The 13,560-nt window shown below is 43.1% G+C and overlaps 1 protein-coding gene across 1 annotated transcript; it reads right to left on the bottom strand.

Annotated features, from left to right (window-relative positions):
- Positions 1-12,164, bottom strand: LOC115175864 (BCL2/adenovirus E1B 19 kDa protein-interacting protein 2). Its single transcript, XM_029735442.1, has 10 exons — positions 12,006-12,164; positions 11,367-11,469; positions 11,120-11,193; positions 10,788-11,027; positions 10,257-10,463; positions 9,951-10,053; positions 9,734-9,865; positions 737-823; positions 360-458; positions 1-83 (listed from the first exon to the last, which is right to left on the bottom strand). The coding sequence occupies exons 2-10, from the start codon at positions 11,423-11,425 to the stop codon at positions 59-61; spliced, it is 1,026 nt and encodes a 341-aa protein (XP_029591302.1). The 5' UTR covers positions 11,426-11,469; positions 12,006-12,164; the 3' UTR covers positions 1-58.
- Positions 12,165-13,560: the final 1,396 nt, after the last annotated feature.

Raw genomic sequence — 13,560 nt, 5'->3', positions numbered from 1 at the left:
TTTTTTGGCTTCATGTACCTAACCTTACACTGTGTTCCAGATCACCATTCTGAGCGTGTCACCTGTCCATGTTCTCGTCAAACCTATGTGAATGGAAATAGATTGGAAAAACAATAAATACATACACAAAGGCCATACATTTTCATGAACCGTCACAATAGGTCTCACTGTTTTCTCATTGTAAAGCAGATTTTTTTTTTTAAGTGAATACTTTTATTTGCTCAATAGTAGTTACAGAGTGATTAGGAATAACTCGATGTTACTCACACAATACATATGAGGTGTTGGGGATTTCTATTTATGGGTTCATCAACATGGCTCTTTGTGAATGTGTGAGAGTGTCTGATGAGGTCACTCACTGTCTGACGCAGTCAGGGATCTGCACACGCTCAATAGGGATGTGCTGGGACAGCTCCCGAAATCTGTCGATAAACTGAAGCTTGCGACCGAATTTGGAGCTGTGAGGATGACGGGACCAGAAGACATTCGTTTTATGTGACGACATAGAGCCAACATGTCAAAAATAAAGATACAGTAGTGGACAGCATGATTTAGATCAAATATATACACAAGAGTTGTACTCTTACAGCTACCAGATCAGGGCGGCTGCTCTAACAGTGGCCATTGTTCTGTCGTTGTCCCTTTTTGCTTCATGGAGTAACAGGGCCCATTGACTCAACAACAACAGCAACCCTGACAGACTGGACTTGGTGTCTCAGGGGATGGTGGTCCTCACCTGATGAAGGGCTTGATGATGGTGATCAGGGCCTTGATGTACCAGGTCGGGTGGACAATGTATAGAGCTTTCAGATTCTTCCTCAACCTATGAGAAAAACAGAATCAAGTGTAAGAGCAAAGGTAACAGTTGTTCTTTCAATCTGTCAGTATATCTACTGCAGATGTCCACTACCTCTCTCACACACCTGTCACATCACCATGATTGAAAGTTTAAACCCTTCCGTAAGACCTGTATCTTTACCAGAGGCTCTTTGGGGCCCAGTCTGTGTGACTCCCCAGACAGGCGCAAACTGCTGAGTAAGGGGTCTACCTCTCACACTAACAAGGGCCAAGCCAAACAACAGGAAGTGAGAGGGGAAGTTGGATAGACACGGTCAGGTGTCAAAAGGCAGACTGCTAGCTCTATTGGTAGAGAAAACATCACAAAGAAACATGTCTGTAGACTCTAAGGGCCGCTTTGCCAGACACGGGTGAGACCTACTCCTGGACCGAAAAGCATGTTCTATGTGGAACTATTGAAAGTGCTTTTTCATCCACAAACACTTAATCTTGTCTGGGAAACCAGCTCATAAACACTGTGAACTTGGCATAATATGTAAAACATGATGATGTTAGTACTTCAGTGTCCCCTGTTTTCTCAGGGGCAGCTGTAAGTGGCGGTCATGTCAGCAGAGGTACCGTTGCCGAAAACAAAGACGGTTCTGCCGAGTTCCTCTGTGGCGTTAATCGAGGAAATATAGAGAGGAAGGCTCCACACCACTCTCTCACTTGAATATCTTACTTTGTTATTTTCAGATTCTCATTTTGCTCATTTGTAACTTTGTCAACTATACAGAACCAAAATATAAACACAACATGTAAGTGTTGGTTCCATGTTTCATGAGCTGAAATACAAAATCCCAGAATGTTCCAAACGCACAAAAAGCTTACTTCTCTAAAATGTTGTGCACAAATTTGTTTACCTCCCTGTTAGTGAGCATTTCTAACCTTTGCCAAGATAATTCATCCACCTGAGATGTGTGGCATATCAAGAAGCTGATTAGACAGCATGATCATTACACAGGTGCACCTTGTGCTGGGGACAATAAAAGGCCACTATAAAATGTGAAGTTTTGTTACACAACACAATGCCACAGATTTTGAGGGAGCGTGCAATTGGCATGCTGACTGCAGGACTGTCCACCAGAGCTGTTGCCAGAGAATTGAATGTTCATTTCTTTACCATAAGCTGCCTCCAATGTTGTTTTAGAGAATTTGGCAGTATGTCCAACTGGCCTCAAAACCGCAGACAATGTTTAACCACACCAGCCCAGGACCTCTACATCCGGCTTCTTCACCTGCGGGATCATCTGAGGAGGGGTGCTGAGGAGTATTTCTGTCTGTAATAAAGTCCTTTTGTGGGGAAAAATTCATTCTGATTGGCTGTGCCTGGCTCCCCAGTGGGTGGGCCTGGCTGCCAAGTGGATGGGCCTATGCCCTCCAAGGCCCACCTACTGTATGGCTGCACCCCTGCCCTGTCATGTGAAATCCATAGATTAGGGCCTAATGAATTTATAAAAAATTGACTGATTTCCTTACATGAACTGTAACTTAGTAAAATCTTTGAAATTGTTGCATGTTGCGTTTATATTTTTGTTCAGTATATGTGTGCGTTTTCTATCCCAGTTCGCTCCTCTCCGTGTAGGCTTTAGACGCTCCCCAACCCTTGACTGCAACCCTTCTAATTTAGTGTACCCTCCATGCACAACCCAAGTGGAATTCCTGGACTCTGCCAGCGTTTGGAACTGCCAATCTGTGGTCAAGAACACAGTTAATCTCAGCCTATGCTGCCCTTCAGTCCCTTGACTTTTTGGCCCTGACGGAGACATGGATCAGCCCAGAGAACACTGCTACTCCAGCTGATCTCTATTCATCTGACTATGTGTTCTCTCATAGTCCGTGAGCATCTGGTCGTCGTGGTGGTGGCACATGGCTGCTCATTTCTCCTAAGTGGAGATTTTCACTCACCTCTCCATCTCCTCATTTGAATTCCATGTGGTCACTGTCACTTGTCCTCTCGAGCTTAACATTGTTGTCATCTATCATTCACCAGGTGCCCTTAGAGTTCCTCAATGAGCTTGACACCTTGATAAGCTCATTTCCTGACCATGGCTCACTGCTCTTCATATTGGGCGACTTCAACCTCCCGACGTCTGCCTTCGATTCATTTCTTTACAACTCTTTCTTTCCCCTCATTGCCACTTTTGACCCTTTCCCAGTCCCCTCCCACTCACAAGGCAGGCAATACGCTTGACCTCATCTTTACTAGAGGCTGTTTGCTTATTAATCTCATGGCAACCCCCCTCCAGGTCTCTGATCACAACTTTGTTTCCTTTTCGGTCTCACTCTCCTCCAATCCTAGCCACTTAGCCCCTACTTAAGTGGTCATGCACCGTCACAATCTTCACTCTCTCCCACTACTATTTCCTCTTCTATCCTATCATCTCTCCCTTCCGCTAAATCCTTCACCCTCCTGTCTCTTATACCCTACTATCCTCCCTTTCCGTATCGTATAACTCGCACTGCCCCCTTTTCTTCTGGCAGGCCCGGCCTCCCCTCCTGCTCTGTAGCCGAGTGACTCATTGCGAGCTTACAGAACAGGGCTGCAGGCAGCTGAGCACAAACGACACTTCCGGAGGACCTATCATCCCTTCACTCCCTCCTCTCTAACTCCTCTTCCTTTGTATCCACTGCTTAAGCCACTTTTTATCACTAAATTTCAAGATCTACCTATAACCTTAGGAAACTCTTTTCCACCTTCTCCTCCCTCCTTAATCGTCCACCCCCTCCTTCCTCCCTCTCTGCGGACAACTTTATCAACCACTTTGAAAAGAAGGTTGATGACAACAGCTCATTCACTCAGCCTATCCACTGGTCCTACTCACACAGAACTACTGTTAGCCTTGACCTCTTCCTCCTCTATCTCTCCAGATTAAATCCTGTGACTAGTGAGGTCCGGCCGCCCGACAACCTGCCCGCTCGACCCCATCCCCTCCTCCCTTCTCCAGACCATCTCTGGAGACCTTCTCCCACTTCTCACTTCCCTAATCAACTCACTGGTTGCGTCTCCTCTGAGTCTCTCCCCTCCACAAGAAACCAATGCTCGACCACTCTGACATCAAAAACTACAGACAGGTATCCCTTCTTTCTTTTCTTTCCAAAACACTTGAGTGTGCTGTCTCTTACCAACTCTCTCGCTATCTCTCTCAGAATGTCAGGCTTCAAGATTGGTCACTCAGCTGAGACTGCTCTTCTTTGTGTCACAGAGGCTCTCCGCACTAGCAAAGCTGACTCTCTCTCCTCATCCTCCTATATCTATCCGCTGCCATCAACACAGCGAACCATCAGATCCTCCTCTCCAGGGCTGGGCGTCTCAGGGTCTGTAGGATTGCATCCTACCTGGCAGGTGAGGTGGAGAGGATCTGTGTGTGAACCACGTATTCTTACTACTAGTGTCCCCCAGGGTTCGGTTCTAGGTCCTCTCCTCTTCTCGCTACTGTATACACCAAGTCACTCGGCTCCGTTATATCCTCACATGGTCTCTCCTATGATTGCTATATGGATGACACTTTTCTCTTTCCCCCATTCTGATACCCAGATGGTGATACACATCTCTGCATGTCTGGCAGATATCTCAGCTTAGATGTCGGCCCACCACTACAAGCTCAACCTTGACAACACGGAGCTGCTCTTTCACCCGGGGAAGGCCTGCCCACTCCATCACGGTTGACAACTCCACGGTGTTAACCTCCCAGAGTGCAAAGAACCTTGGCGTGACCCTGGACAACATCCTGTCGTTCTTTGCAAACATCAAAGCAGTGACTTGCTCCTGCAGGTTCATGCTCTACAACATCTGTAGAGTACAACCCTACCTCACACAGGAAGTGGCGCAAGTCCTAATCCAGGCACTTGTCATCTCTCGTCTGGACTACTGCAACTCACTGTTGGCTGGGCTCTCCGCTTGTGCCATCAAACCCCTGCAACTTATCCAGAATGCTGCAGCCTGCCTAGTGTTCAACCTTGCCAAATTCTCCCATGTCACCCTACTCCTCCACACACTACACTGGCTTCCAGTTGAAGCTCGCATCCACTACAAGGCAACGATACTTGCCTACGGAGCAGCAAGAGAGATACTGGCCTTCCCTACCTTCAGGCTATGCTCAAACCCTACACCGCAACCGGAGTACTCCGCCACCCCTGGTCTCTTGGGTCCAAAACCATATCACAAATACAGTTGAAGTCGGAAGTTTACATACACCTTAGCCAAATACATTTAAACTCAGTTTTTCACAATTCCTGACATTTAATCCTAGTAAAAATTCCCTGCCTTAGGTCAGTTAGGATCACCACTTTATTTTAAGAATGTGAAATGTCAGAATAATAGTAGAGAGAATGATTTATTTCAGCTTTTATTTCTTTCATCACATTCCCAGTGGGTCAGAAGTTTACATACACTCAATTAGTATTTGGTAGCATTGCCTTTAAATTGTTTAACTTGGGTCAAACATTTCAGGTAGCTTTCCACAAGCTTCCCACAATCTATTTTGTGAAGTGCACCAGTCCCTCCTGCAACAAAGCACCCCCACAATATGATGCTGCCACCCCCGTGCTTCAAGGTTGGGATGGTGTTCTTCGGCTTGCAAGCCTCCCCCTTTTTCCTCCAAACATAACGATGGCCATTATGGCCAAACAGTTCTATTTTTGTTTCATCAGACAAGAGAACATTTCTCCAAAAAGTACCATCTTTATCCCCATATGCAGTTGCAAACCGTAGTCTGGCTTTTTTATGGCGGTTTTGGAGCAGTGGTTTCTACCTTGCTGAGCGGCCTTTCAGGTTATGTTGATATAGGACTCGTTTTAATGTGGATATAAATACTTTTGTACCTGTTTCCTCCTGCATCTTCACAAGGTCCTTTGCTGTTGTTCTGGGATTGATTTGCACTTTTCGCACCAAAGTACGTTAATCTCTAGGAGATAGAACGCGTCTCCTTCCTGAGCGGTATGACAGCTGTGTGGTCCCATGGTGTTTATACTTGCGTACTATTGTTTGTTCAGATGAACGTGGAACCTTCACGTGTTTGGAAATTGCTCCCAAGGATGAACCAGACTTATGGAGATCTACAATTTTTTTCTGAGGTCTTGGCTGATTTCTTTTGATTTTTCCCATGATGTCAAGCAAAGAGGCACTGAGTTTGAAGGTAGACCTTGAAATACATCCACAGGTACACCTCCAATTGACTCAAATTATGTCAATTAGCCTATCAGAAGCTTCTAAAGCCATGGCATAATTTTCTGGAATTTTCCAAGCTGTTTAAAGGTACAGTCAACTTAGTGTATGTAAACTTCTGACCCACTGGAATTGTGATACAGTGAAATATAAGTGAAATAATCTGGATGTAAACAATTGTTGGAAAAAGGACTTGTGTCATGCACAAAGTAGATGTCCTAACCGACTTGCCAAAACTATAGTTTGTTAACAAGAAATTTGTGGAGTGGTTGAAAAACGAGTTTTAATGACTCCAACCTAAGTGTATGTAAACTTCCGACTTCAACTGTATATGAGTGTCTGAACGATAGGAAACCTCTAGAAATCTTTACACATATTTGATATGTGACTAAGTATATTCAGATAATATAAAGGGACATGATTAGTCAAGTTTAGACCTTCATTTCAACAACATACTAGGTGAATGTGTTCCTCCTGCAGTTCACTTGCTACCTTTACTGGGTCCAGACATTTAGTCACATTTTTAGGATTAAGGAGACCCAGGTCAAGGTTTAGAACATCAAAGATTTCTAGAAGTTATGTTAGTGGCCATACTGTACACAAGCCTTTGGACACTGTTGTAACCATCCTGAAAAAAATAACACTCATGACAAGGTTGTGTTCATTAGGGCACACAATGTCAAACGTTTTAAAAGTCCATGTAGTCCGTACCTGTTTCAGTCCATTTTCTTCCATTTGGTGCCTAATGAACACAACCCTGGAATCTACTTCCTCCTAGCCTGAGAACTATAGGTCGGCTGTGAGGGAAGTCAGGAGGAAACTCATAACTACACTTTGGCTTTGACGCCATCCTCTGGCTGAAGAAGGAGGAGTGACAAAGCAGGCTCTCGTGAACTTGTTGGATGCTAAGGCCCAATGTGACACTCTTATGGCCAGCTATTTGCTGTGGGTTGCTCCCTATACTGTACATACAGTATGGTTGCTACATTGCACATTCAAACTCTCATAAACAATTTGTTTAAGTATACAGTACATGGCATTACTTGGGAATATTTACTGAGGGTTTAACTGCAGGTTTATGCTTTAAGTGTTTTTTTTTAATTAAAAGTACTGGTAGTGGTATAGAAGTAGCCTACTGGTATTACTTTGTGATAATATGGTTAAATAGTCATTACATAGTAATTACCTAATGAGGCGCAGGCTTGAGTTAGATCGCGATGAGTCACAAATTTGATGACTTGAGACTCAACATGATAGCTGATATTCTGTTTCACTAGAGAGAGCAGCAGTCAGGATGGTGGTTCAGGCTACTAACCTGGATGACACAACCCACGTGACTCACAGCACACGGAGAGCTTTGACCACACTGGTCTGATTGGTTCTCTCAAATGTAGTTTTTTTCCCTCGGGGGTTGAGACCTCTTGTTTTGGATTTGAAAATCAAAACTTGTAATGAAAGGGGCGGCGCTCTGGGGCTGTATGTGGCTGTGCCTGTGGGTGTTAAAGTGACAGACACAGAGTAGAGCCAACCAGTAAAAGCACAGCCCCCCATCATTGACACATTGTGACGACAACATCAAAGAGCCATTCCAGACTCTGCAGGACTTTGAGTGTTAGGTGTTAGCCAGACTAGTCAACTACTAGGCTTACTTGCCCTTGAGTAGGGACACTACTATATCATTCATACAACAAATTGCCCAGCTGAATAAAATATGATGTCATATAATGATAATTTATTTGAATGGGCCATAGAGTACTACAAATGAACAGGTTTTGGGTGGAGTGTTTGGCCCTGATTTGCATACAGCCAGATCATATCAGAGCAAGTTGGACTGTAAGGACTACACCCTGGATCATTCACATCTACACAAACAACACGTTCCCACTAGCCGAGTCCTACATTTATTTCACCAGATGCCAAGTTGGGGAAATTACAAGGTTGGGCAATAAAGAATATACAATTGGGGCAGTGCTGCTACAGCAAGACTTTCGAATTAGCAACAAGCTTTATGTAATGATCGCATGCATCCATTTTAGTGGAATTGCGGAAACATTTGTTTCAGAAGTTTCATTCTAAATTATCGTTCTTCCACCTGCTTTACTCTCGCTGTGCGGAAGGGAAGAGGAACATATGGCTTCCGCTTTGACGGAACTGCATTGTTTTGAAGGAACTGCATTGTTTTGTCAGAATTCTGGGCTACTCGTGAAAATCGATTGATTCTAGAGAATAGCGCTAAAATTCAGTGTGTCTCCACAGTAAGACATCGTGGGAATCTCGATTTGAAAACACATTGCCTATATTTAGATTAATTGCTGAACGTTTACATTATGCTTGATGACTTCATTGCAGATTCACTGTGAAAACGTTCTAGGAATCAAGCTTCTGAGAGGGGCAGAGGATGCGTTCTGTGTCGTCCCACTTCGTTGCCAGACACAGAGTGCCATTTTAGGGGAGGAAGGGGCCTGTTGTAACACTTTGCCATTTTCTTAAATGTCTTATTTATATATATTAAATGTACACTTATCAACTAATTAGGCATGCCGTATAAACAGAAGTAGGCTTAACTGATACGGTCAAGGCCTTAATCCACAGGTTGTATTTTAATTGTAACTGGCAATAGGCCTACAAACGTAACTAATTCTAACATTTTGAAAATGTTTTTTTTTTCTTTGGTAAGTCTAGGAATCTAGTATTATTCATTTATTATGGGTTGCCTGTGCAGTAAAGACCAATGTATTCAGAAGGCACGGAGAGAAGCAAACAAAAGGAATGATAAACAGCTACGAGAAGACAAGCATAATAACCAAATAACTTGCCAGCGCCAGTTACTACCGTTAGGAGCTGGTGAATCTGGGAAAAGCACGATAGTAAATCAGATGCAATATTTACATGTGGAACTCAGTGCAGAGGAGAAAATGCATTCCATACAAAACAACAGTAAAAAGGCTTCAGGGATGTGAGACGTTTTCAAGGTTTAATTTATCTAATGTTAGAGGTCAGAGGTACAAAAGCGGAAAGTGGATGCAATGTTTTGCTGATGTGTGGGATGTTATTTTTGTGGTGGACAGCAGCAGCTATGACATGGTGATGCAGGAGGACAGTCAGACCAACCGACTGCAGGAGACACTAAACCTCTTCAAGATCATCTGGAACAACAGGTGGCTAAGGACCGTTCGTGTCTGGGTCTTACAGAACAAACAGAACCTGCTAGCATAGAGGGTTTTGGCGGGAAAATCTAAAATTGCACACTTGAATATGCAACACACTATTGTCATCTAGTTTTCACCTGTACAGTCGACACGGAAAACATCCTGCTCTTCTTCGAAGTCTTGAGATAGCCAGCTTAGTTGATTTTCCACTCTGATACATATTTTTCACCGACTGAGACAAATTTCAATGATTTGATTACTTGAGACTTAATTACTTGGCATAAAATAACTTGAGACTTGACTTTGGCTGCATTCCATGCCAACTACATTGCAGTTGCCAGATCTCACAATGCCTGGATAGCTGTTAAACATATCCACTAACCACATCCTGAGCATTCTGACTGCACAGTTGATGACTGCAATGTATACGGCTTGGAACGTGGCCTACGACTTGGGAGACTTGACTGACATGAGAGACTAATGAGCTGAATGATTTTTGTACTGTTTTGTTACTCACTGTGGAATATAGTTTTCTGAAATAGGATCACAAACTAAGCCTATTTGAGTAAACAGAACTAACCTTCTGTCAATGGTGGTGTAACACTCTCTGAGCCAGCCAATGCCGGGGAGCTTGTTGCGCTGGGCCATGGCACACAGGTACACAATGACGTAGTTCTCCGCCACCATCAGGTCCAACGTTCCCACAATGTACCTGCAATGTTTAGTGGTGCTGGGGTTAGTTATGTTGACCTGAAGAGTGGCCAATTCAGATAGTGTATTACTATTAGCTCTCACACCTGAATAGGTTGTCCATGACATGCTGGTAGTTCTCCATGGTGTTTTCAGGGAGATAGCAGGAAGAGAACACAATGATGTCATTAGACCCATCTCCATAGTAACCTGGAAAGAAAACAACATTTCGATGAGGGAAAAATAAAGATGCAAATAAAAAAGTGAATATGCTCTTTGTGTCATCCAAGTTGATCTCACAACAAACGCTCACATTAGCTGAATTCCATTGGCCTGAAAAAAGATCACAATCTCGCATAATGTCCGATAGGCAAGTGCAACAGGTTAAGTGAGTGCTGGGATTCTGGACTCACCCCCATGGGACAAGACTTGAAGGTAAGGCTCCAGTACACTCATGTTGACCAGACTCTCCTGAGGAGGGTCTCCCATGCAGAACCTGCGCCACCTAGTGCCCTGGCTGTCCACCTGGTCTTGGTCAAGAGAGCCCACTCCCATCTGCTCTGGTACTGACCCACGGGCCTTATGGCAACGTGATGCCACTCCTAGATGAAGCAGGTCATCTGTGAATGGGAATAATGTTTCAATGGTAAATTTCCCATAATGTCCAGTAGGTAACACAATGCATAGACAGTACACAACCACTCTCTGTCTATAATATATTATATCTATGGGGCCAAGATCACCTAATTCAAAGCATGTATAAAGATAATAGCTATATTATGTATTGTCCAACATTTGTGTCTATCTATGTGAAAAATGTCAAATATAATCAAAGTGAAAGTGGTTCAATAAGTTAATGGGTTGGTCTTGGACCTGTGAGAGTGAAGAAACAGATCAAAGATAAAGGCTGTTAGTCTGTCCTGTCCACTACACCCTGTCCTCACCCTCCAAATCCATGTCGTGCACTGGAAAGTGGAGGGACTCGCTGTCCGAGGGCGTTTCCATGGCGTCCAAGTCGATGTCCAGTCCCAGGTCGTCGTCGTCGGGGGAGGGAATGAGGGCAGCTGTGGCATAGTCGTCGGACACCGCCGAGTCACTGCGCTCCAGTGTCAGACTTAGTGCAGGGGCCATCAGGCGTTTCTTCCTGGGTCGGGGCTCCATCAGAGCCAGGCTGCTGGGCGGGGCTATCATGACATTTCATTATTAGGATTTGCAATTATATGTAGCTTTATAACAGTGACTGTTCTGTTATTGCCATTTTGAATAGAAGTGTTACCTGGTCTGTCATCAGCAGCTAATGTGGGGTTCCCAAATACTTCATTTGTGCCATGAGCATTCCTGGGAGGTGACCTACAATGTTAAGAAAGGTAAACAATTATATTTCTATTGAATTGTAATTAGATATAGATGTTTCACTGTAAAAAAAACCCTGATGTTTGGATATTTAGTATGTTGATAATATAACTAATGTATTGAATTTAGTCCAACCAAAACAATTCAGTCTGATGACCAAAACCGCTGACCTGGGAATGTGAATGTCCTTCTCCTCCTTCTCTTCTTGCGCCTCCTCTCTTTGCTCCATGTTGTTGCTGTGTAGGTTCACAGTGCCAAGTTTCCTGATAGTAGCTGTGAACACAGTTGATGTCAGAGTATCAGCAAACCAAGTCCAAACAACTATTACAACTGAGGAGCAACTTTTGCTGTAACTTCATATTTTAATTTGAGAAGAATAAAGAGTGTGAAAAGAAATGACGATATATATATATATATTTAAAAAAATGTAACACCAACAAGTTCATGTCTGATCAGTTCTGCCAAATGATTGGATACTGAGGGATTTTTTCCTCTGCTGGCCTCTAGTGGAAAACCTAGAGATGTACACTGTTCAGTTTTATGGCTCGCAATAAATGTACTATAGTACGGTATCTAAGACGAGGCTATCAACACCCCACTGTCTTTCAGCGTTTTGTACTTTCTTTTTCAAAACTAGTATTACAATGGAAATGTAAAATGACTTTTGTAAGACCCTTACCAGTAAGAACACATTTAAACTGCCCCAATATCACCACGTTTGTCTTGCTTAGATTCATGCGATGAAGTGGTAAACACAATTTGAGACAGGAATGCATGTACAATACGAAGCAACGAATGTGTAACGTTACCTTGTTGATGGTATTTGGTTCACGGGCCGACAAACTTTTCAATGTCTTTGTAAAAGTACAGTAACTTTTCAGTGAAAGAGGTAAACGTTATGGCTTTGCTGAACTCATAATTGCGCGGACACAATTGCCACAACTGAGTCAGTCAAGGTGTGGTGTATTTATTGCCAGTGGAGCCCATCCCTGTAACCAAGGCAACATGGATTGACTGCACAGACTCTAGAGTGAAAACGTGTGCATGCTTGCTCAGTAAATAGGCTATTGGGCTGTGTGACATCTAGAATCAAACAAAAACGTCAGCACTGAAACAAATGATTACAACATGTGCAGAAAAATGATTGGTGAAGCTTTGTCTCAATGTTATTTATACTATAAAACACATACAAACACCATAACCCCTATTCTGATACTAAAAGGAATGTACTTCTGTAGATTTGAAAGGTCCATAGAAAATTGACATAATATATTTTGTACCCAGGGATGTTTTGGGCACAAAACATCCTTGAGTTGTCAACTAATTTGAATTCAATGTGGAATCAACCAAAACATTCACCATGAAATTTGATTTTAGTTGGGTGTAACCTTTACAAAAAAAAGATTGCAGTTTTGAAACTGCAGTAAATGTGCAATAACTGCAGTCCGGTATTTTGGATGCAATAATTGCAGAATAACTGCAGTGTACTGCATTTGAACTGCAGTTATACTGCACTCTAACTGAAGTTACACTTCAAAATTACTGCAGTAAAAAAAACGGTCTTATTTTGGATGAAGTATTTGCTGCATACTGCAGTAATACTGCACTCTGACTGCAATCTTTTTTCATAATGGAAAAAACATTTTCCACATTGATTCAACGTCATCACATGAAAATATTGGGGTTGATGACGTTGAAACAACATTGATTCAACCAGTTCTTGCCCACATGGGTCCCATTACGCCTGGCGAAAACCAAACACTGCATTCCATAGTAAGAACCTTATACCAACGGTCAAGCATGGTGGTGGTAGTGTGATGGCTTGGGGATGCTTTGCTTCCTCAGGACCTGGACGACCTGCCTTAATTGAACGAACCATGAATTCTGCTCTGTATCAGATAATTCTACAGGAGAATCCGTCTGTCAGGTCATCCATCTGTGAGCTGAAGCGCAGCTGGGTCATGCAGCAAGAAAATGATACAAAACACACTATCAAGTCTACATGAAAATCACTAAAAAGCCACACATTTGAAGTTTTGTAATGGCCTAGACAAAGTACAGACTTAATCCCAATTGAGATGTTGTGGCAGGACTTGAAACGAGCAGTTCATGCTTGAAAACCCACAAATGTCTCTTGAGTTAAATCAGTTCTGCATGGAAGAGTGGGCCAAAATTCCTCCAGTGACGTGAGGAATTGCAGCTAAAGATGGCACAACCAGTTATTGAGTGTAAGGGCGCAATTACTTTTTCACACAGGGGCATTTGGAGTTGCATAACTTTGTTTATGAAATTGTTGAGTTAATTGTACACTCAGGTTAACTTTATATAATATTAGGTTGTGGTTGAAGATCTGATAACATTAAG

This window comes from Salmo trutta, chromosome 36 (genome assembly GCF_901001165.1).
Source record: "Salmo trutta chromosome 36, fSalTru1.1, whole genome shotgun sequence".
NCBI lineage: Eukaryota > Metazoa > Chordata > Actinopteri > Salmoniformes > Salmonidae > Salmo > Salmo trutta.
The sequence above is the reverse complement of the archived record's forward strand: the minus strand, read 5'-3'. Positions and strand labels throughout refer to the sequence as shown.